The sequence below is a fragment of the Oryza brachyantha genome, chromosome 8, assembly GCF_000231095.2.
Source record: "Oryza brachyantha chromosome 8, ObraRS2, whole genome shotgun sequence".
Lineage (NCBI taxonomy): Eukaryota > Viridiplantae > Streptophyta > Magnoliopsida > Poales > Poaceae > Oryza > Oryza brachyantha.
Window position 1 is genome coordinate 12,660,973 of NC_023170.2, and position 22,373 is coordinate 12,683,345.

Sequence of the window (22,373 nt, forward strand, 5' to 3'; positions counted from 1 at the left end):
GGCCACTCGCCATCAGATGGCTTGATCGTCACATAAGCAAAAGAATGAGAAGCCAAAAAAATGATGATCATATATAGCCTAAGTACGTGGACCGCTTGTACGCGTTATCATATTGTACTTTGTACCGATGTAACTACCGCATTAATCTCAAATGCAAGAACCTTTTTGCACCGATGGAACTTGAATGGGGGTACTTCCTAGCTCCACCAACGGGGGAGATGAATGTACACAAAACTGGCAGATAGTTGAACATCTCGAAACAATTTGTAAGGAAATTTGCAAGGACTATTAGTGGCAAATAGTTTAATTTCCCATTGGTTATCAGCGAAACAGCTACGAGAGATCTAATGATCGGTTTCATACAATCGATTACTCTGCAGTACTATACTGCATTAGACGAACTATCCACGAACTGCCCCGTTCCAAACAAAACGATACAAAATTTCGCAATGCACGCTTATTGCCTGTTTGGACTTTGGGATATGTTTCTCTTTCTCATTCATTCATTTTGAACCGTTCAAAGTTCGAACAATAATTTTGAAGCCACCCAGAGTATTATTTGCAAGAAGCATCTGCTGCCAACTGCAGCATCGCAATTGCATGAGCATAACTCATCACAAGAATAAATCGAGGTGGACAACAACTTAAATATTGCTCAATAAAACACTATCTGGAGACAACACACACGAGAGTCATATCCAGAGGAGAACAATCTGCCCACACGGACCACTAGCAGCAAATGCAAAGCAATGGGAACTAATTCGACCACTACCAGCACCCAGTAAAGCAAATGAGAAGAGAGAAGGGGAGGAAATAGGAAGAAAAACATCTAGTAGAACACAAGAAGAATCCATCCATCCATCATCATGTTGATGGCAGCATGAGGCATCTAAATCAATGGGCTCCAATAACATGCGGAGCCATCGATTGATCTTCCCGTTTACTGGCCCTCACCAGCATCGCCCTTGGAGGCTTCTTTCACCTCATCAGCACCATCCTCCTGCCACAGAGATAGTTTCATATGGTAATTAGTAATTACTCATTAGTTCAGGTTTGGCTAAGCAAAGCTATTGATGGGCTGAAAAGTACCGTGAGGTCAGAGGTCCAGAGGGTCAAGTTGTCCCTCAGGAGCTGCATGATCAGGGTGCTGTCCTTGTAAGACTCCTCCCCGAGGGTGTCCAACTCAGAGATAGCTTCGTCAAACGCCTGCAGTGAATCAGTTCATCAGTCACAATAATTTAGAGTTGATGTAGCAACAAACATCAATAAGCAAAAGGCAGGGTTCATACAACAAACAGAAACATAATGACTGGTGATTCAATTTAATGACAACACAAAGGAAGAGTTGGTTCAGATTAGACGAACCCTGCATTTTTATCATGCTCACTTTTTGTAGGCTTTGGCCCCATAAAAATTATTACAACAATATATAAGCACCTAATGGAAGCTTTAACTAGGATTATCCTACCAAGTGCACTCATAAACTTAATCAACAAGGAAGCACGGGAAGGATGTCCCAGTTAAAGCAGGAAACACTAAGTTTATTCAGTATGAATTCAAATTCATATCACACTACATAATACTAAAGCACATACCATATAACTTTAAACAAAAAAGGGACATTAAAATATACTCCCTCCATTCCATAATATAAGGCATAACCACTTTTTTCTTTGTCCCATAATATAAGACGTGCATGCAAGTATGCATTAACTAGCATATTTTTTATCATCAAAACATCCAATCACATTATATGCATGCATACATGCACCTAGGTAATCCAAACGAAAAGAGAGTTATAACTCTTTCTTGGTCTTTGGGTTAGTGGTGGTTATGTCTTATATTATGAAACAGAGGGAGTAGAAAATAAGGGCAAATGATTAACCTGCTTAGCAAGGTTGCAAGCTTTGTCTGGAGAGTTGAGAATCTCGTAGTAGAACACAGAGAAGTTAAGTGCCAGTCCAAGCCTTATGGGATGGGTGGGAGCAAGTTCCGCCAGAGCAATATCCTACACAGAACAATGCAAGGACAGAATTTTCAGAAAGCAATGTCTGAGTTACTAAGCAGTCATTTATAACCAGATGTAGTATATGAATATACTAGGTAGTAAAATCAGAAGTGAATCAATTGTATAACACACATGTTATCTAAGAATTAAAATGAATCAACCTACCTGGGCAGCCTTGTAAGCCACCATTGTGCTCTCAGCAGCTTCCTTTCTCTCAGCACCAGTCTTAAATTCAGCAAGGTACCTAAAAATTAGAAACTAACCAAATCAGAATAGTCAATACAAACTAAAGGTTTGTTTTTTATGATAAGCATGCATCATTCCCAACCTGTGGTAATCACCCTTCATTTTAAGGTAAAACACCTTTGACTCCGCAGCTGTAGATGAGGGCACAAGGTGGGAGTCAAGCAACTTCAGAATGCCATCGCAAATCTTGCTCAGCTCAGCTTCAATCTTTCCACGGTACTCCTTGATAAGAGTAACATGCTCCTCATTGCCACGACCCTCCTCCTTCTGTTCAATGGATGACACAATGCGCCAGGAGGCACGGCGGGCACCAATCACATTCTTATAGGCAACAGACAAGAGGTTGCGCTCCTCAACAGTGAGCTCTTCCACATCTACAGTCTTTGCCACCTTCTCCATGTACTCAACCATCTCCTCATACCTTTCGGCCTGCTCTGCCAGCTTGGCCATGTAGACATTCTCCTCCCGCGACATTTTGATCAATGAAGGGATTTACTGCAGCCATAAGAAATACTAATAAGTCATCAAAACAATCATGAGAAAATGACATAATACCACAAGTTATGATTGTACAGAGCAGACAACGTTGTTATTCAAATCAAGGATGTCCATTTGTTAAGAAACATATACATCATTTAATTATTTGTGAAAAAAATCCGCAGAATCCAACAAATTTCATCAAAGTTGTGACAGTAACTCCTTTGAAAGGTTACGAATTTAGGATTATTCTAATAGTACACAAATACAAGTCCACAATATAGAACAAACTAACAAGATAATACCATGCAATGCATCAAAATCTCAGATATTTTATTTACTCGCTACGAAAATGTCCCGAAAAAGAACTGAAAATCAATTTCTGACTGATAATTTTAGTGACACAAGAAACATTTCAGATCAATAAACTGAAGATCTAAACGCACCTACATCTACCACCCACGAGGCATCAACACTGATTTTCCGCAAAGCAAGGGCACCTACCCTTCCAATCCAGAACTTTTTTTAAAAAAATCACCACAATACAGGCACGTACCATTCAACCACTATATAGATCCCTCACCATTAACAGAAAGAAACCTAGATCTAATCAAGGGATCAAGCGCAGCTCACCCATATCATCAAACCTAAATCGGCACAACATTTCTGTCGACCAACACACGTTGGCTCTCAACCCACAAAAATAGCACGCCGAAAAAAAAAACATAAATCCCCCATTCCTAAACGAGAGGAGGCTACTCCAAATCGGCGGATCTACACCCCGCGCGTGCCCCCCCTCAGGATCGCAGATCCGGCAACTCGAACACCAAACCAAATCGCCCCAACCCCTACCGACCACGCCAGATCTAGCCCAACCACATCCCCCTAAATTTCTCCCAAAATCGCCACGCGCTGCTCCGCGAGATGAAACAACACACTAACATGAAGAGGAGAGAGCACCACCACCACCTAGAAATGCATCAGAACGGGAAACAAAAGGAGGAGGAAAAAAAACAGGTAACCCTAACCTCCGCTGGTGCGGCGGAAGGAGGCGGCGGCGGCGGCGGCGGAGGGTTCGATGCGAGTGCGACGCTGCTCGGAGGTGTGGTGCGGTTCGGTGGAGACGGTGGAGGGGTGGGGTGGGGTGGGGGGGCGCTTTATATGCAGGACGCAATCGGCGAGGGCTGGCCCTCTGGCCAATGGGACGGCGCCACGTGTGCGGCACGCCGACGCCACCCGTCCGTGGGCCCCACACGACCGCGAATGACATGTGGGGCAAGGCCGCGCATGGGCCCCACATGTCAGTGGGCGGGGCTGCGTTGCGGCGGGCTCGGTGCGCGCGGTCGGTGGGAGCCCACCCCCGAGCGAGCTCGGGCTCGCGGTCCGCGGGCTAGGGAAGGAAAATGGCACGCGTTTTCCGCATGACATGTGGGCCCCGGGACCGGTGGGGCCAGCGTGTCAGTGAGATGGCCTGATTAAAGAATAATTGCAAAATGCAATTTTTTTTTGTCAAAAGCAAAATGCAATGAGGGGGGTTGATACTGTCTATAAGTGGAACCGCACCATGGGTGATGGAAATTGCAAAATGGCCTGCGATGAGTTCGTGACATCTCATCTCAAAAAAGGCAAAAAAAAAAAAAAAGAACTCTTGAGGGAGAAAAAAAGGCATTATATGGTCATGGAAATGGGAATTAGCACCATAATAAGGCTTGCAAATTATAACAAATGAAATGAATTTTCAGTGTTTCCCAGGCTGTATCACACGGCAAAAAAGTAAAGCTGTGGCTGACTTTGGAGCTCTGACCCCTTCCTCTGTTGTTCAAGGTCTGAAGAGGAAAAGGTCAGAGAGGCTGTCTACCAAATATACCTTATATTATTTTCTGAAAAGATAGCATTTCGATGTTCAGCTCCTAGTGGTCTAGAAAGTCTTTCTGCGAAGAAATTTTGGGTCCTGAGAACAAGTGGAGATTTTACAACTAATTGGTTTGTAATTTAGGTGTTAAATGTGTGGTTTTAGCTCTCTGAACACAGCACTTTGCCCCAACCACCCCAGCTACAAATTAAATATTTCTTTTTTGCAAATTTACAGATAAACTTGTGAATCTAAAAAAAAACATAAATGTGGCTTGGTGAACTATGGAAATTGTCTAGCTGTCATGTGTGTTTAAACAGGAGAGGACAAAATTGGACAGTTTGGTTCCTGACAGAAAGAAAAACAGAAAAAACATAAGCTTTTCTTTTTCTTTTTCTTTTTCTTTTTCTTTTGACGATCCTTAAAAAGTTACGAAGAAAATATATACAAGCAATTTCACCCGTACAAGTTCTTGTCAAAGAAACCGCTAATCCCCTCGTGCAAGTTGCATCCCTTGCTGTTATCGTTTTCAAACTCCTTACTTGTCCTTGTCCAGAGACAGGCACAGTTCCAGCACAGTATGCTTGGAAAAAAATATCAGGTTAGTTTCCATCTTAATGACAGAAAGGGATGTCATTTCCACCAAAGCAATCTGGAAAGCAACGTGTAGTAGAATGCTAACCCAGATTTGACACGTAATTGACTGCATCCATACGGCAAAATCTTCAGATGAGCATTGAGACAGCGAGACTCAGGGCTCGTTCAGATTAAAAAAAAATTCGCAAAAACATCACATCTATACGGTATTAAACGTAGTTTAATTACAAAATAAATTACAGAAACTGTGAGACGAATCTTTTGAGCCTAATTAATTCGTCATTAGCACATGTAGTTTAATGTAGTACTTATGGCTAATTACATACTAATTAGGCTTAAAAGATTTGTCTCACGATTTTCCGTAACTGTGTAATTAGTTTTAATGTTTATGTATATTTAGTACTTCATCTAGATATCCAAAAATTCGATATGATGTTTTTGAAAAAAAAAATTAGGAACTAACCAGTGCCTCATGTCATATGCAGCATTGAATCATATGGAAAATAATAATTCTTGCATGAGGCTACAGGGCACACACAATGGCGGGTGGCAACAGGCTAACAACTCTGGGATAATAACACGGAAAGCTGAGAAATAGAAGATCGAGAAAGAAATCTCTTAATCAGCCAATTAGCTGGATACTTAAGGATTTGGTACAAATGCAGAATCTACTGGGCTACTGATTTCATTTCAAATAATTTTAGTACAGCTAAAAACTTATCAGTTCTGGCTGGGGCAGTAGTATACAGCTGAGTCATTTGGGAGGAAGCCAGACAAGAAACAGGACCAGCTGACCTCCATATCAGAAGAATCACAAGCATTTTAGCGCAGCCATAAATGTGGAGATCTGTTCAGAGGTCAGATGATACTGCAAAACCCGCTGAGCTGCAGACAGTACAGAAGATGTGGGAGACCATACATCAATAACGTTTACAGCATTTACATAAGAAAACAAAAGGTTCTAATGACAACGTTCAAGAAGAGAAATAGGTTCGAGACCAGGGCGCACAGCTATTCCTCGTCTCCAGTAATCCTTTTCTTTAGAGCATCAAAGCCATTGACCAGTTCTTCCCGGTTTTCCTACCAGAAAGAAAACAGGCTATAAGAGAACCAAACAATTGAATACAACTAAAACATAAAAGTGGATCTGGGGCATGCTTGGACAAATGAAAAACACACAACCACGTATTGTCTACGTGTTACAGTAAGTTGGACCGAAGCATATCTGACATTCAAATGGTGAGTAATTTTTTTTTCTCTAGGATAAAAACAAATGGGAAAGGACTTGGATGGAGCTGGGATAGGAACGGCAAAGCTAGCACACTAGCCAGCTGTTTATCTGCTAGGCATGTCAGGCATGGACAATTGGACAGACGTGATCAGTACTACTGGCCCATCAAGACCAAGTTGTGCACCCTCACGGTTCAACCAACAAACTTTTAGGTTTGCTCAGCTTAAGTTAATTGACAAGAACTCAAGAAACTCGTGCTGAATAGTTCAAAAGCAGCTTCACTGCCATCCCACATGATTCAAGATTACCTTGAAGAGCAGGTACCGGTACACAAACCATCCCGAGTAGCCAAGCCCAACTAGCTCCAGTATATTTGGAAGCTACATGAAGGAAGAATAAGTAGAACAGTACTTAGATAAACATGTGACACTATGCCTAGGACAGCATTTTACAGCAATTACAGTTCAATGAGGGAGTAGCAACACAAGCTGGATATGTACCAGTGGAACTGAGTCAAGAGCTTTGACAACAATCAAGGAAAGCCAAACAGCGATGATTGCTCCGCCTCCATACACGAGAACAGAAGACTTGTTCTCAATAGCATCCCACTGTGCAGTGATCACAGCAATCATAAGATTATTGAGTGAGCGAAGTACAGTGTGCTCTCCCAAGTAAAGTGAACATACCTTCTCTTTGAGCTCAGAAAGGATCTCGTCATCCTCATCAGAATTACTCTCTTCTGAAGATCGCATGGCTTGTACATGGACTTGAGTGATCTTCAGGGAATCTGCCAACATTTGATTTCTTAGTCTACCTGTACGCTTTCTCAGCCACATAGGTTGGAGGATGGCCATTAAACAGATGCCACAATACTGCTAAACAATCTTGCCAAACAAGTCGCATTCATTGTACTTATCTCTCCTTGAGAAACAGGCATCTCGACTTTTATAGAAAGGGCACATTTTAAATAACTGAAGAATATACGTGATTCTTTAAACTATATTTATATTTTGACCTTACAGATTCATCTGACGAGATACTTTTAGAACATGGTTTGGTAGTTTTGAGTTCTTGAGTTGTCCACAACATAAACAGCAAAGATACACTGCGTATAGAAAAAGCTAGTTAGAAAGCACCACTGTCTGAAAATATGATGTAGTAGCTCTTAATGAAAGTAATACAGACATCTTGCCAAGCATTCAAGTCTCTCTTATCAGAAATACTTAAACAGGTAGACATGATTTCATACCCTGAACACAGGACATCAATGATATATCACATCCCAGAAATTGTGGGTTTAGGTCTGCCAAATTGCCAATGCACTGACACCAGCACAAAAGTAGGCCCTTCTTTGGTGAGCACTTCTTATAGAGCAGGGGGAAGAAAAAGTAATCGAAAGCCCAACACCATTATTTACTAATTGGGTTCAGTGCACTTGGGTTAGCCAGGGGTTCGCTAATTTGTTGTTGCTTAACCTAACTTGTATATTGATTCTTGATAGTGGAGCACAACGGATGACATGTGCAAAGTGGTTTTTGCAGTATTCTACTGTAAAGACTACTATTGGTTAACTACAAATGCACTTTCAAATTCCAACATTAGTGTTGTCTATCAGTATCTATGCTTTGCTATAACTGTTTGACATCAAGTCAACGTAAAAGGACATTCAGGTTAGAAAATGAAAAATAAACTCATTCCACCGCACCCCACAATGAGAGATCCTCCTAACCCAAGATACAAAATCCAATACACATTTGTTAGAAACTACTAGAAACCTAGTGCCCTGCAATCTTTTGTTAGCAATTTGTCGTCACACTTTGTAGAGTGGTACCTCAGCTTAACAAGGATCAGATCTCAAACACTTCACAGCCTAACAAGGATCACATCTCAAGCACTTCACAATATTTCTTCGTAGAGCTCGTTATTTGTTACCTCGGATTATGCTAAGAAAGAACATCGATGAGCGTGGTTACTTCCTTTACCAATTGCAAACAAATGGTGCATTGTGCTTACTACTAATATCAAATTTTTTTTGTACACCAGTATTCACATTTTGCTAGTCTTTTTCCTAATAACGATTTGACCTGACGTGACGATTTGGGGGAAAATCGAGCATCGAGAGCTAAGCCACTCTGGGATCCAATTATCTAAAGCACAGGACGAGAACTCGGGAAGTGGCTGGTACCTTCGCGGCGAGGGGAGGGCGCGGGCGCGGGCGCCGCCGTCACGCAGGGGGTGACCCAGCGGCAGCGCAACGGAGCCCGGGGGAGAACAGCCGGGAGGGCGAGGGACGCCACCGCCGGCGGCGCCGCGGCGGCGAACATCGCGGCACCGGTGCTAGCCGCCAACTACGCTCAGTGGATGCAGGCGTCACGGATCAGGCAAACGCCGGCGAAGGGGCGTCGGGTTAGGGGCCTGGAGCTTGAGGAGCTGCGAGTGCGAGAGGTGGCGGCGGCGACGGCGGCGGCGTCGCCGGCGAGAATGGTTCTCGTTTTGGCACGCGCGGTGTGGACCACCGGCGCCGTACGATTGGAGATAGGCGGACCAGATCGACGAAGGGTAGGTGGTGTAGGCTTTTCCTATTGACGAAATGGAGGGGGCGCTTGTGCCTTTCTCTGTCAAACCCCAGTCAGGGTTTCATAATTTAAGTTTGAATTTTGCTGAATTTTGTCATCCGAATTTCGTGACACCTTTCAAATCCAAATACTAGCTCGGTTTGTGTTAAATTCCGTTCAATCATTGAAATGGGATTTCACATGGCTCAAGTGAAATTCATTGTCTCGTCGTGATTTGCGTTCCGACCACCAAAAGATATTAATCGGAAAGTTAATATAATTTAAATGTAATACGCCTGAAACTTGGAATCAAAATGAATTTTTGGGGCAAGAGGACATAATATTGAAAAGAGGTTTTTGGGGTAAACACTTACATCCCTTGAGGTATAATAGTGTTTATATTGTAAACTTGGCATGTACGTTTGTATTTACAAATAATTATTTTACATTAGTAGAAAATATATCCGTCAACAACCAAACGTTCACATAGATGTTCATGGTGTAGTTAAAAGTATATCCATCAAGGGGCGCATCTAGGCCTAGGGCAGCTACAGCTTTAAGCCCAAAACTTCATATAAATTTTGTATAAATTTTAGGAAAAAAGTTAAATTTATAAAGAATTAAAACAAGATATTGATTTAAGCCCTACGTGTGGCTCCTGAGTCATGACCAGTTCCGGTCCTTTATCCATCAACAACAAAATGTCCACAATAACTTGAATCCCCACCAGGTACCTGTTGGACAGAAACAAACATCACATCACAGTGATCACAACATCAAGAATAATTCAAACCTAGCACATATTTCCACCATACCAACAAGAAACGACATATATCAACTAATTAAAGCAAATAACAGTGGCACATCTCACACGCATATTATTGTCCACCATTTTTTTTACCATGCACATACACATTATTGTAAGTCTAGAATTTACAGGCCACAACAATATTATTATTATTATTCATAATAATATTTATTTTAGGGTTTTCTATGGGTCATACTACCTTACATGTCGCATAAAACGTAGGATGTGTATTTCTGTAAGACTGCGGGTACCCATGGGTGAAGACTTGTATCCGCACCTAACCTGCATATTTGCGGGTATCCGACCCACGTGTACCCGCGAATAAGATTTCTTACCCATACTTATGCCTATAGGACATGAGACTCGCGGGTACCTGCAGAGCTGGGATCCTCTGCAGTAGCATGTACTACTGCATAGTGCATAGGTAAACAGTACGGTAAATTTGCACTGGTTTTTAACCGTTGGATCAGAAACGGATGGATCAGATCTGATTGCTACAGTACTGCTATAGTGATTGTACAGTACCCAAAACATTGTGGCTACGTTATTTGCGTCACTGTTCACAGAATGTTTTCACCGTACCACTCACATGTACCACTCACATAAACAGCAATCCTCTGCTGTAATGCAGAGGATCCGGACCCGGTACCTGCACCCGTGGATCGACCTGCCATCTCTAAATCTATATATCAACACAATCGTTTAAATAAGTTTATTGTGATAAGTTAGGTATTCACACACAATCGTTTAAATAAGTTTATTGTGATAAGCTAGATATACGTGGATTCACATGATGAGTGTACGCGCGTGGAGCTGAGCGTCAACGTTTCAAAAACAAGATACTCGAGAGTAGAGCCGTAGAGGCGCACTGTCGTCTTTTCGATTAAGATTATATTTATATATCAAATTAAAAAATTTTATCGTAGTTAATTTTTTAGTTTGTTAATTTTCTGTTTTTCTTTTAAATCACTAAGATTTTAAATCACTACTAGGATTTTAAATCACTAAGAATATGTATATAAAAGTTTTATTTATAAATTATTTTTTTTTAAATATGTTGTTGGGCCTCAATCACCCCCACGGTCAATTTGTTTTTCCTTCCGTAGGATGAGTTCGCTCGGAAATCATTCAGAAAGAGAAGGCAAGTAAGAGAGTAGCACAGTTTATTTATCTCTTCAGAAATAAAGCTCCCGATTTTTTTTTATTCCTCCTTGTTTATTCATCATTCACCTCATACATCACAAGGATCATTTTTAACATTAGCGTCATGTCCTTATTGCACGAAAAATACTCGGTATTTTCTGTACCAGCTCCGGGATTTGGCATTTGGCCAAAAAAGAAAACGAAGAAGACGCCATCGACCACTCACTCGTCTACCTCCGTCCATGTCGCGATGGCCAGGGTGTGCCTCCCGCCGCAGGCGACGTACCTCGCCTGCCATTGCCCGGCGGAGCCGCCGCTGGATTCCGGCGGCGGCAGGTCGATGGGGACTTCCATCGGGTGGCCTGTCGTGACCTTCCTGCCGTAGCCTAGACGGCCATGGTCACCCCTCCCGTACTGCCAGCACAGAATGGAAAACACAGTACATGTAAGCACAGAAAAAGATCAGCTTTACCAGAAGAGTTTACCCAATATTGATTTTCATTTTAGGTAACAAATCTGAAGAGGTTCCCTATCACACAAGTGAAAAACGGAAGATCTCTCCACAAATACCATTTTTGTGTGTGTTGCGAATCCATGCCTCTTAATGTTTAAAGGTGAAATGAACTACTGTTTGAGTCTAAGCAATTTCTGTTAATCTCTAGATCAGCGGTGTGCTCATTGTCAGCATTCCATACACCACAACTTTGAGTATGTTCTCACAGGAAAAGGTGTTACAAAGTTACACAGCGACACTGGCTCCCAAAGTACTAACAAGCTGTGAAAGTTCTCATATAGGGATGCTTCATGCTACTCCAAAGCACAAAGGCATAATAAATTGAGGGGTTGTGTACTGACAAGTGCTTAGTCAGCCGTTATTTTTGGTTCAGTCAAATTTGTTTATTTTAATTGCATTAGTTACTTATTATGGGTAGTAATATACTGAAATGGGGACAAAAGATCAAATTTACTGGAATATGCATACATGGTACATACTACGTAGTAACTAGTACAGGGGGGGGGGATCCACTTACAGAAAACATTCGTCCATCACTAGTTAGCGCAACTGAATGTGTTCCTCCACATGATACCTACAAAGAAGAAAATGAGTTCTGGTGCTCAACTTGCACAGAAAAAATCTAATTACCTTAAGGAGAATTACCTGAATAATATCCTCTCCAGCCAGAAGCTGGACCTTCTGAGGAACCATGTGACTACTCTTGTCATCTCCAAATCCAAGCCTCCCATGTTCTCCTCTCCCCCAAGCATACACCTACAGGGGCCAAGATAGTGAATAAGAGAACTACTAACCTATTTTTCCAATGCTTCAGTTGGATTGGCAACAATAAGCTAAAACATGCTGATCCAGTTAAAGCCAAAGGAAGGAAATACCTCTCCCTCTTTTGTTAGTGCAGTTGAATGCCAACCTCCGGCGGCAATGTCAACCTGAAAACAAATGTACAAATGAGCTGTATGGAATTATAAACAAGAGATAAAAAGACAAATATTGATTTATCAGAATAAAGTGGTGGCCTATAATCAGCACAAAATTCTTTGCATTTGTAGAATCAAATATACTAGTGTAGAGTGATTAGAAGTAGAGGTACTGTACTGAACACAATGGCTTTGTGAGATGACCTAAAGTAGGCAAGCACAACTGACTGTAAGCAAAGTTGAGTTTAACACAGGATCCAAAAGACTAGGTTTTGTTTTGTGCTTGGCTAGTCAACAGGCTGGCCTTCTTCTAAGACTTGGTTAGTATTGTGTTTAGAACACAGACACCCTATTAAACTTTATTTGACAGGTTATCAGAATTTAGAAGAAACAAAATCAATGTGGCTCACCAATGAAAGGTCAGATAATCCTTCAACACGGATTGGTTGTGATCTTGGTTGAGTATCTCCAGTCCCCAGTTGACCATATTCATTGTTACCCCATGCCCACAAAATTCCATCTTCTGTTAGAGCCAAATTGTGGAATGCACCTACAGCAATCATCCTTACATTCTCAAGGCCTTGCACCCGCACTGGTGTAGATATTTGCTTGCTGAAAAAGGACTAAAGGTCACCTGCACGTATATAGGGAGAAAAGAACACATGCAACAGAAATTTCAGCATAAGGCAGTAAGGCACTATACATATCGCCTGGAGGCCATGGTTGCCCCCATGTCCAAACATGTCCTTCTTGTGTCAAAACAACCGAGTGTGTCCCTCCAGCAGCAACCTACAATTAACAGAAAGAATCTGAAAACTCAGGTGCTAACAAATGGAAAAGTGATAGTGAAAAGCAAAACTTTATCATTATGTAAAAGTGGAGTGCAGGACAAAATGTGATAGCATTATTTTGTTACAGTAACTATCCACTTTGGGAGTGCACAACAATAAGTTATAGTGTTATTCTGCGACAACAACAATTCATGCATAATATGTTACTCCCTTTGTTTCATATTATAATTCATATTATAAGTCACTTTAGCTTTTGGGCCAAGTAAAATTTCTATAACTTTGACAGACTTTACAGAAAAAATGTATCAACATCTATGGCATTAAATTAGTTTCATTAAATTCACTGTAAGATACATATTGGTAGTGCATTTGTTTGCTATTCTTGATGTTGCTACATTTTTCTATAAATTCAGTCCAGTTTGAAAAGTTTGGCTTAGGACAAAGCCAAAATTACTTATTATATGAAAGAGAGGAAGTATGAAAGTTATTGCCCAGCCCACAGACATTCTGTTCTACGACCTAAAAACGTGTTCCACAACTAACACTTCTCTGGCAAGTAGAAGATGCCAAGGTGATAGTGCACAATTTGTTGGATTCTCATTCCATTCAACCACCATGCAGCATGCTGCATGAACAAAAGTGATAAAATTCCAACAATCTCGCGGGACGTATAGGCCAATAAAGGAATCGATTCCACTCACTTGCCGAACTTTCAGCTTGGGCGCACACCGCTGCGGGATGGGAATGTCCCTCCTGAGCGCCCTCGTTCCATCCTCCTTCCTCTCAGCCTCCTCCCCGCACTGCCCATACTCGTTGCCCCCTGCACCATCCACAGGCACACATTGGCATCAATCCCACCAAATCGAGCCACAGAACCACGCAAGTCGGGCAAAGCTCCCCGTACCCCAAGCATATGCTCTCCCCTTGTCGTCCACCGCGAGGCAGTGCCATCCACCGATCGCCGCCTGGTAAGCACAACAATACAGGGTAGCATTGCGTCAGCGCTACTCGCTACCGCCAAAACGCAGCTCGAAATCGCGGTTTTTGGAGCAGCGGGTAATCTGTTGGGTCACCTGCACGATCCTGACGCCGGCGAGGGCCTCGACGGGGCCCGGGAAGCTCTCCGTCTTGGTCTCCGGCGGGTGGCCGAGCGTGCCCCGCTGGTTCCACCCCCACGTGAAGAGCTGCAGGCCGCACCAACCAGATCACAAAGCCGCAGCAAGCGAGAACAGGGGACAAGAGAGGGAGGCAAGAGAGAAGGCGTACGCGGCCGTCGGCGCAGATGGCGAGGGAGTTGCGGCTGCCGGCGACGACGGCGGAGACGCCGCGCGGCTCGAGCGCGGCGACGTGGTGGGCCCAGTCCTCCTCCTCGTACCCGCCCATCCCCAGCTGCCCGTCCTCCCCCGAACCCCTACACGCCAAAACCCAAAAACAAAAAAAAGGCGCCATCAGCGCCGCCGGCCGCGGGGAGCAAGACGAGAATGAGGGGAGGGGAGGGGAAGCCGTCAGCGCACAAGCAGGAGCACTTTACTCTACTCACCATGCGAGCACGGCCGTGGGGAGGGAGGAAGGAGGGGGCGCCATGGGGGGGAAGGGAAGGGAGGGTGATAGTTACTGATAGGTGGTGGTGGTGGAGTTGGGCACAAACAAAAGGGGGAAAAGGTGGGGATGGGTTTTGGTGCGCCGCGCAGGCAGCAGCACCGCCGTGTCCGGGGGCGGCGGTCGCTATCTTTCGGGGCGCGTGTCCGGCGTGGGGTTTTTCGCTTGCGCCGCGGCGGTAGGGTTTTTCTCTTCTCGGTGGATGGATGGATGGATGGATTCCACGTAGGTGACTCACCCGGAGGTGGTTAGGTTTATTATTATAGGTAACCGTGATTTGATTAGGAAAGTGTATTGGCATTATGCCGTGATAAGGGGAGGGGGCCTTGGTGATTTATAGTGTCAGGAGAAGCGGTGGAAATTAAAAGGACATGCTTGGTTTGAAACAATATTAATAATTAGAAATAGAAAAAAATAATAAGAGTACATGTTCACATCAATTTATATTAATTTATTTAGAAGGTTTCAGTGAGAGCAAGTAAAATTTCTGCCATGTAATTACATCCGTAAAGAAGAGTTTTAGTCAAAAATGAACTATCATTTGGTGAAACGGTGGATAATACTAATGACTAAGTAGATTTATATGGTTTTTAAGTATTCTTGTGGTGGTACGAGGGTGAAGAATCAGGAAAAAATATAAGATGCGGTAAATTGCTCAAGAGAAATAGCAATGACTGTGAAGAAAATATAGCTTCATGTAAATGGTGAATAACCAATATAATCATTAAACTTTTGGTTTAGCACCAATTTAATACCTGATGTTTAGACAAGTCGTCGAAGTTTGTTACGTGCCTTAATATAATCCTTGGCCCACTAATACACTACATGGATATGCCACATCATGTATGCGTGCAAATTCTACGTTAAATACCCATTATACCCTATCTTCACAGGAAATAAAGATAAATAATGAAGAATAAACAAAAAATGTCGCATTCGTAAATAAATAATGCAACATTTCGTTCGTTTATGTTTGCTTTATTTTCCCTTTTTCTGTTGTTTTTTTGCTACAGAAAAATGGAAGGGTAAAATGGACACATAATTGTTGGCTTTGTTTTTTTATGAATGACGTGGTATAGTGTTTTAAGTTGGTTTAGAGGACTATATTGGGCTGCTATAAAACATAAATGATCAACTTAACCTCAGAGCAAAAGTTGAAGAACCAGATTCGCAACTCCCTATAAAAGTAATAGGGCAGGGTGGCACTAACTATATCTAGCAATTACAAATTTACAATCCACATTCAAAGGTGATTGAATAAATTTAATTCTTTTACTTGTCCTGCAATATCAAATGAACTCATTTGCATTTCCCTTTCTTCTATTGTAATGTTGTGCAAGATCTCCCTCTCCCATAAAAGAATCAAGTACAATGAGTCCATGGACCATGAGTATACATTTTTAGAAAAATCATACATCAAATCAAGACGACCGAGCCTCCCAGCCAGGCTTTGCTTGCCCTTCTAATACAAAGTATTATCTTCCTTCCGTAATAACTTCATTTATCGATTTCTGTGTCTAACATTTGACCATTCATTTTATTTAAAAAATATATACAGTAACTTAAAAATAGTCACGTGTAAAGTACTATTTATGTTTTATTATCCAGTAACAATAACAATATTAATAAAAAAATTTTAAATAAGACGAAGTGTCATTGTATCTTAAAAACTGAAAAATAAAACAGAACTCCACGTACATACCGTTCACGCAACGCATCACATGGTGCTCTATGCTTCAGTACAATCTTCTATATGTGCCCCTCTGCTAATGCTGACACTTTTTCACAGTGGAACTACACCACCTCCCCTATCGAGGAAAGATGAACGATTATTTAATTTTTATAGCTATTTAATATTATAAATAATAAAATTAAATACTATAAAATTGACAAATCTATTTTGCTAAACACACGTCGTTTAACCGTGCCCGAGTTCAAGTGCGTGCGTTCAATGGAAGTGCCTGAGTTCAAGTGCGTGCGTTCAATGGAAGGAACCAAGCAAGTCTCGCACTCTCCACTCCCTCTTATCTCTCTGGCTCACATAAAATATGCTCTTACACGATAGATGTAAAAAACTTACTGCTAACCGTTCAGCAGTTTGAGAAGGATGAATATAAAAGCTAAGATAATCCTGAGCAAGGGACACAACGTGTGACACATATAGTTTATGAACATGACACGACATTATGCCATTGACTTAAGTACTATTTGCAAAATAATTCACTGTCACTTTTAGCTGCTCACTATCAGATCATTTTCATGTAATATTATCATACACAAAATCGAGTTAGGCTTCACGCCAAAATTCGCACGAAAAAGCATAAGCATTTTCTTCTGGGCCTAGACTTTTGCTTGCGAGCCTAAATGGGCCAGACCGGAGCCCTTTATTAGAAGCCCGGCCCACTAAAAGGATGGCCACACTGGCCCACATCGCGGACGCGCAGCAGAGTCTTCTCCCCCCTCCGCCGCGGCAACATCGCCGTCGCCGCCGCAGCACTCCTCGGTGGCGCCGCCCGCCCATCGATGCCCCAGGTACCTTCTCCCTGCCGCATCACGGCACTGTTGCTATTATTATTCTGCGGCGGCGCTTCTAGTTACGGTCGGGATCCCCAGCCCTAGCGTCAGCGGGCCTGCGGCGAGATTTTTTTTTCTAGTCCATATAGAGGCAGCGAAGAACACGAGCCACGAATCGTGCGTGATCCGCCGCCTTCTGTACCATGCGATTGCATAAACTAGTACTCCTACTACTGCTAGTGCGGCACTTTCGGGCTAGTGGTTGTTGTGATGCAAAAGCAATCCTGTCGGCCTTGCGTGGTGAGATTTAACAAACTAGGGCATGTTTGGTTCGAGCGTGCAGCCTTTAGATAGAGAAACTATGTTCTCAGGGTTTATGGGATTTTCCTAAAACCGATGCTACAGATTTGCAACATGCTGGATAGCGGGCGTTGTGTTGCAAAACCGATATTGTTCGGCTTGGAATTGTGAAATTAACTGGGTAAGGCATGCTTCTTTTAGCATATGGCTTTTTAGATTTTTTTTTTTTAAGACTGATGTTGAGGCTTCGGAACATGCTGTTAAGGACAGGTTCTGCAGAAAATTAGGGTCCTGTTTGAGTGTGAAGCGCCTTTGCAACTTTGCCGCATTTTAACACTAAAGTGATGCTTATCTATCAGGCTCTTATTTGGTGCTGTTTTCTGATCAATCAGAAAGTTAAGCATTCATGGAAGATTGGATACTGAGGCTATTCAATATTAAAAACCATATGAGCAGTAGCTGAACAAGTTGCGAATTTGTCAAGGGCACATGTAGTGAATCCAACTGTCTATTAGACCAGAACTCTGAAATACTTCTGGGTTTAGTTGCAACTTAACAAAAGAAAAAATAAATAAACAAAAGCTGGAAGCCTGGTAATCATCTGGTAGTAGTACTGAACAAGACATGTTGTACATTTTTCCTATCTTCGTGATAGCTGTTAAGAGTTATACCCTCTCGATAAGTTATCTTGCATGAGCCACGGAATGTCCTTGGAATGATGTGTGTATCCATTTTTCTTTCCCTTTCATGGCTTTAGCCATATCAGATTTGGCATCGGATCGTCCTCAAGGATTGGACTGTGATGGAGAGTGTGTGGTCGATGAGCAAGATAAGGAGCAAAGAAGACCAGCCAGGTCTGGAGAAAAAAATGTAGGGTAGAGAAATGCTGCTATTTATATATAGACCTGAATTTTCCATCCTGTTAATATTTTCCGTGCTCATTCAAGCTACCGTCAAAGTTTGTCTGCATCAACAAATATCTCTACTGCCTTTTGACGCATCCATAAATATCTCCAGTCTCCTCTTAAGTGATGCTTTCACTTTGATACAGCCATATAGGACAGCTCTATATGAGAAATAGAGGGAGCTTAATATTCAGAAGTGGTCAGTCATGCTAACCCTTCGATTTCAGGACAAGTGTGGATTCTAAATAGGTTCAGGCGACAGCCTGAGCCAGGTGCAATAGACAGTGACAACTAAACAGAAGCCTATCAGTCTTCTGTTATCCTTAGAGTCATAACTAGTGAGTGGTTATTACTGATTATGACTTAAGTCTACTTCTGGGGAACACTTATTGAGGTGATTACGCATGATTACTTGCAAGGGGAAAATCGACATATATTATAGCATTTATTATCATCTGGTGAAAATTTGACTGCATTCTTGTTGCAAGTAGAAACTTGACCAACTATTCATCATATATTTTTGGCAGTTTCAGTGAATCATTGTACCTCCTGATGTTCATCTAAAGATATTACTGTCTCTCACAACACTCTCTGGAAGGCAGATTTGATCACTTTGCTTGGACTGCAAAAGCAGGTATGTTGATCTTATCTTCAAGACATAGAAGGTAGCAATGCCATAAGTTTCTCCTTGTTTTTATCAACAACATGCCGTTCTTACGGAATACATGCATATCCCCAAACCTAAATGACTTCGAGGCTAGAGCAATTGGTGGTGCATGCCATCCACTCATTTTTCAGTGGCCATGCTAGCCTGCTAGGGATCTCAGCTGCCTCTGTGGACAAACAAATCGCCAAGGACACACCACATGGGCAACATCACACAGGCATGGACCCTGCTTGCCATCTACCCTCACCATTCTCTTGTTGTTTTTTCCTGTGGGATTTGTGGGAGGGGGGAAGCATCCAAATGAACTTCAATGCACCAGATTTAAGATTTACAGCGGTAGCAAGGAGGCCCCCCCCCCCCCCCCCCCCCCGCCCCCGTTGCAATTGAAATGGCCACATGTGGACTGGCATGTGTTCCCATCAGAGATCTCTCGGTTACAGTAAGACACGGCCAATTTCGACTTGTTACCCTGACGAAGGAAGAAGAAGAGAAGTGAGGGCAGACAGAGACAGCAGCAAACCCGGGCAGACAGCTCCACGCACATTTCACACAAGAGTCCACAACTCCATACAGCTCCATCTGCAGCAGCAGGACAGCAGCTTCCTTGGGTCGGATTTTTCCATCCCGGCTGATTCCACCGCGTTCGGTTACTGAACTTTCGACTGGTAGGTGGTGTTTAGACTCAGAAAATTTTTGGGAGAAGTGTCACATCAAATATTTGACCGTATGTCGGAGGGTTTTTCGGACACGAATGAAAAAACGAATTTCATGGCTAGCCTAGAAATCGCGAGACGAATCTTTTGAGCCTAATTAATCCGTCATTAGCACATGCCGGTTACTGTAGCACTTATGGCTAATTATGGACTAATTAGGCTCAAAAGATTCGTCTCAAGATTTCTTCCATAACTGTGCAATTAGTTTTTTGATTCATCTATGTTTAATGCTTTATTTAGGTGTCCAAAAATTCGATGTGATGTTTTTGGAAAAAAAATTTGGAAACTAAACAAGGGCTTACTTCAACTCTGTGCTGGTAGGCCCTCTGTTTTTTTGTTTTTTTAACAGCGTTGACTTTTAGATCTTAATATATATTGTTTATCTGTATGTATAGTACATAGATCTATTAACATTTATATAAATTTGGCAAATGGTAGAAAGTCTTACCTCGTGATTCATGAGGTAGTATATTTGTGTTTATAATTTTGAATAAGATGAATGGCCCGTTAATGTTAAATAAAAGAAACGGGAGGGAGCAATAACCATGCTTCGTTTTGACGCCTTAGGGCATGTTTAAAGGTAGAGTGTGTTGTGGGCTCTATCTCAAGCTACGTCAGCAACAAGAGTTTATTTTATAATGATACGTATAAAGGTAGAGTGAGGTGTGGCTTCTTCATTAATGCAATAAAATATTTTTATTAAGCTGGTTTTCTTTTTATACATTCTTATGCAAGAAAGTTTCCTTTAATAAATGATAAGAGTCGACGCTAAGCCGTTGTTATGTATGGTAACAGCTTTTCTCTCTCATTCCCTCTCTTTTCTTCACATCAACAAATTTTACTTATGTGACGAATGAGAGAGTCAGCTAATAGACATCTTTGTACGTGCCCTTATACGTGGTCAGGTCCGTGACTAGGGCCGCGTTCGGCACTAGAAGTAAATATCTAACTCCTCTATTTTTCCGCGTGCACGTTTCCCGAACTGCTAAACGGTATATTTTTTGCGAAAATTTTCTATAGAAAAGTTATTTTAAAAAATCAGATTAATTTATTTTATATTTTTTAATAATTAATTATGTATTAATCGATTACTACGTTTTCCGCGCCGGATAATTAACTCACAGCCCACAACTATAGCGGCTTAGGAAGGAGCGGGAATTCGGCCTTTTGACTGGCGTGCGTTGCTTGTGAGCACCGCCGCCGCCGCCGTATCTTCACGTTGGGTTTTCTCTTCGCTTGCACCTCAGTTATGCTTCCACTGCGGAAGAATGACGATGTCTTCGTTTATTTCTCTAATTTTATCCATGTCCCTGTTAAAGTAAACAATGTAAAATTCGTCAAATGTTGGTTTTGTTTGGTTTGAAGCTAAAATTACCTTTACCAAAATATGTCTTATGTTGAAATTTGTCATTATCAATATTAGGTAAGATAAAGTTTTATTTTGTTTGAGCATAAAATAAGCCAAATTAAAAGTTTGACACCAAACCAAATGCTTGAATAATACTGTTGGAATGACCCAAATTTTGATGAGACTAATTTTGGCCTCCAACCAAACCAGCCCCAAATTGCAAGTTTCATCAATACAGCAAAACTATCAGTTTGCACGGATGTAATCGAGGATTTTTTTTAATCTTTTCAAATTTCAGTTAGCTGTAACGTTCTGCACGGAATTTTCACCGAGCATTGACCATGCTGGCTAACATGCTGTCTGACAAGGTGGTCCTGCTATCAATTTGCTACAGAGTTATAACCTACAACGGTACAACTGGACTGAAAAATGTCATGTGCTAGGCTGCTAGAACTGTTATTCTTTTCGTAATTTTCACTCTTGGGTATGTGCATCCTTAACTGGTCCTCCAAAGTCTCTACGACTCTTCAATCAACACCGTCAAAATCCTCTTCGTTTAATCAACATTTCAGTATTGCAATTAAGCTGCAAGTTCTTGGCTCGGTATTTTCTCGAGCAAGCGTTCTTCTCATGTCTATTTGGGATTTCCTATGGTGGTTACTCCTCCGTTCCATAATATAAGACACGATCACCACTAACCCAAAAACAAAAAAAAAAGTTATGACTAACATCTTGTTTCGATTACCTAAGAGCAAGTATAATATTAGACTATAAGTTAGTTGTAAGCTAATATAGAGAAAAGAGATAATGAAAAAAAGGATGGGGTTGACTCACATACGAGAGACAAATATTCACCAACTCTAAAAAATGTATTAAATGCAAAAGTAAGAGAAAGAAATAAGAGATAAAAATTATAGCCAACCTTATAGCCAATCTATTATATGTGTTGACTATAATATAAGCTTATAGCCAGTAAGCTGCCTTTACTATTAAACTTGCTCTAAGGGCTCCCGATAGTACATTACTGGTGGTTTCTATCCTAATTAAATAACTTTATCCTAATTAAATAACTTGTCACATAAGCAAAATAATGACATGGTAACATAATTAATGAAGAAAGAAAGAAAAAGGCTTAGAAATTAAGTCTTATCATCATCCAATGCACCAAAAAATTATAAATTCACCATT

General features: G+C 41.7%; 3 protein-coding genes and 1 long non-coding RNA gene across 7 annotated transcripts; 1 reads left to right on the forward strand and 3 right to left on the reverse strand.

The window, feature by feature from the left end:
• Positions 1–619: 619 nt before the first annotated feature.
• Positions 620–3,856, reverse strand: LOC102712282 (14-3-3-like protein GF14-C). Its single transcript, XM_006659358.3, has 6 exons — positions 3,760–3,856; positions 2,337–2,749; positions 2,174–2,252; positions 1,886–2,008; positions 1,090–1,206; positions 620–1,000 (listed from the first exon to the last, which is right to left on the reverse strand). The coding sequence occupies exons 2-6, from the start codon at positions 2,726–2,728 to the stop codon at positions 941–943; spliced, it is 771 nt and encodes a 256-aa protein (XP_006659421.1). The 5' UTR covers positions 2,729–2,749; positions 3,760–3,856; the 3' UTR covers positions 620–940.
• Positions 3,857–5,655: 1,799 nt separating this feature from the next.
• LOC102712560 (protein CURVATURE THYLAKOID 1A, chloroplastic-like) lies at positions 5,656–9,011 on the reverse strand. 3 transcript variants are annotated; one of them, XM_015840452.2, is made up of 6 exons: positions 8,597–9,011; positions 7,098–7,198; positions 6,912–7,019; positions 6,720–6,791; positions 6,190–6,260; positions 5,656–6,065 (listed from the first exon to the last, which is right to left on the reverse strand). In XM_015840452.2, exons 1-5 carry the CDS (start codon positions 8,733–8,735, stop codon positions 6,192–6,194), a joined length of 489 nt encoding a protein of 162 aa, XP_015695938.1. In that variant the 5' UTR covers positions 8,736–9,011; the 3' UTR covers positions 5,656–6,065; positions 6,190–6,191. The 3 variants fall into 3 exon arrangements, with proteins under 3 accessions (XP_015695938.1, XP_006659423.2, XP_006659422.2); XM_006659360.3 differs by having other exon boundaries at positions 6,180–6,260; XM_006659359.3 differs by having other exon boundaries at positions 5,846–6,260.
• A 1,908-nt stretch (positions 9,012–10,919) lies between these two features.
• Positions 10,920–14,767, reverse strand: LOC102713013 (ultraviolet-B receptor UVR8-like). Its single transcript, XM_006659361.3, has 11 exons — positions 14,680–14,767; positions 14,406–14,550; positions 14,213–14,323; positions 14,044–14,104; positions 13,841–13,959; positions 13,052–13,137; positions 12,759–12,960; positions 12,307–12,360; positions 12,077–12,187; positions 11,949–12,005; positions 10,920–11,331 (listed from the first exon to the last, which is right to left on the reverse strand). The coding sequence occupies exons 1-11, from the start codon at positions 14,721–14,723 to the stop codon at positions 11,140–11,142; spliced, it is 1,182 nt and encodes a 393-aa protein (XP_006659424.1). The 5' UTR covers positions 14,724–14,767; the 3' UTR covers positions 10,920–11,139.
• A 2,382-nt stretch (positions 14,768–17,149) lies between these two features.
• LOC107304770 lies at positions 17,150–19,863 on the forward strand. 2 transcript variants are annotated; one of them, XR_001550814.2, is made up of 3 exons: positions 17,150–17,270; positions 18,310–18,422; positions 18,985–19,863. It is a non-coding gene; the product is annotated as an uncharacterized LOC107304770 (long non-coding RNA). The 2 variants fall into 2 exon arrangements; XR_001550815.2 differs by having other exon boundaries at positions 18,310–18,406.
• Positions 19,864–22,373: the final 2,510 nt, after the last annotated feature.

Bases quoted from the DNA above. Each gene is read 5' to 3' on its own strand.
- LOC102712282 (XM_006659358.3), bottom strand. From the start codon at position 2,728: ATGTCGCGGGAGGAGAATGTCTACATGGCCAAGCTGGCAGAGCAGGCC. The intron at 2,253-2,336 runs GTTGGGAATGAT...TCTAATTTTTAG, and splicing joins ATGAAGGGTGATTACCACAG to GTACCTTGCTGAATTTAAGA. The intron at 1,001-1,089 runs GTACTTTTCAGC...TCTCTGTGGCAG, and splicing joins TCTGGACCTCTGACCTCACG to GAGGATGGTGCTGATGAGGT.
- LOC102712560 (XM_015840452.2), bottom strand. From the start codon at position 8,735: ATGTTCGCCGCCGCGGCGCCGCCGGCGGTGGCGTCCCTCGCCCTCCCG. The intron at 6,792-6,911 runs GTACATATCCAG...TCCTTCATGTAG, and splicing joins CTCTTGACTCAGTTCCACTG to CTTCCAAATATACTGGAGCT. The intron at 6,261-6,719 runs GTAATCTTGAAT...TCTTTCTGGTAG, and splicing joins ACCGGTACCTGCTCTTCAAG to GAAAACCGGGAAGAACTGGT.
- LOC102713013 (XM_006659361.3), bottom strand. From the start codon at position 14,723: ATGGCGCCCCCTCCTTCCTCCCTCCCCACGGCCGTGCTCGCATG. The intron at 14,551-14,679 runs GTGAGTAGAGTA...TTTGGCGTGTAG, and splicing joins CCCACGGCCGTGCTCGCATG to GGGTTCGGGGGAGGACGGGC. The intron at 14,105-14,212 runs GTGACCCAACAG...TGTGCTTACCAG, and splicing joins CCGGCGTCAGGATCGTGCAG to GCGGCGATCGGTGGATGGCA.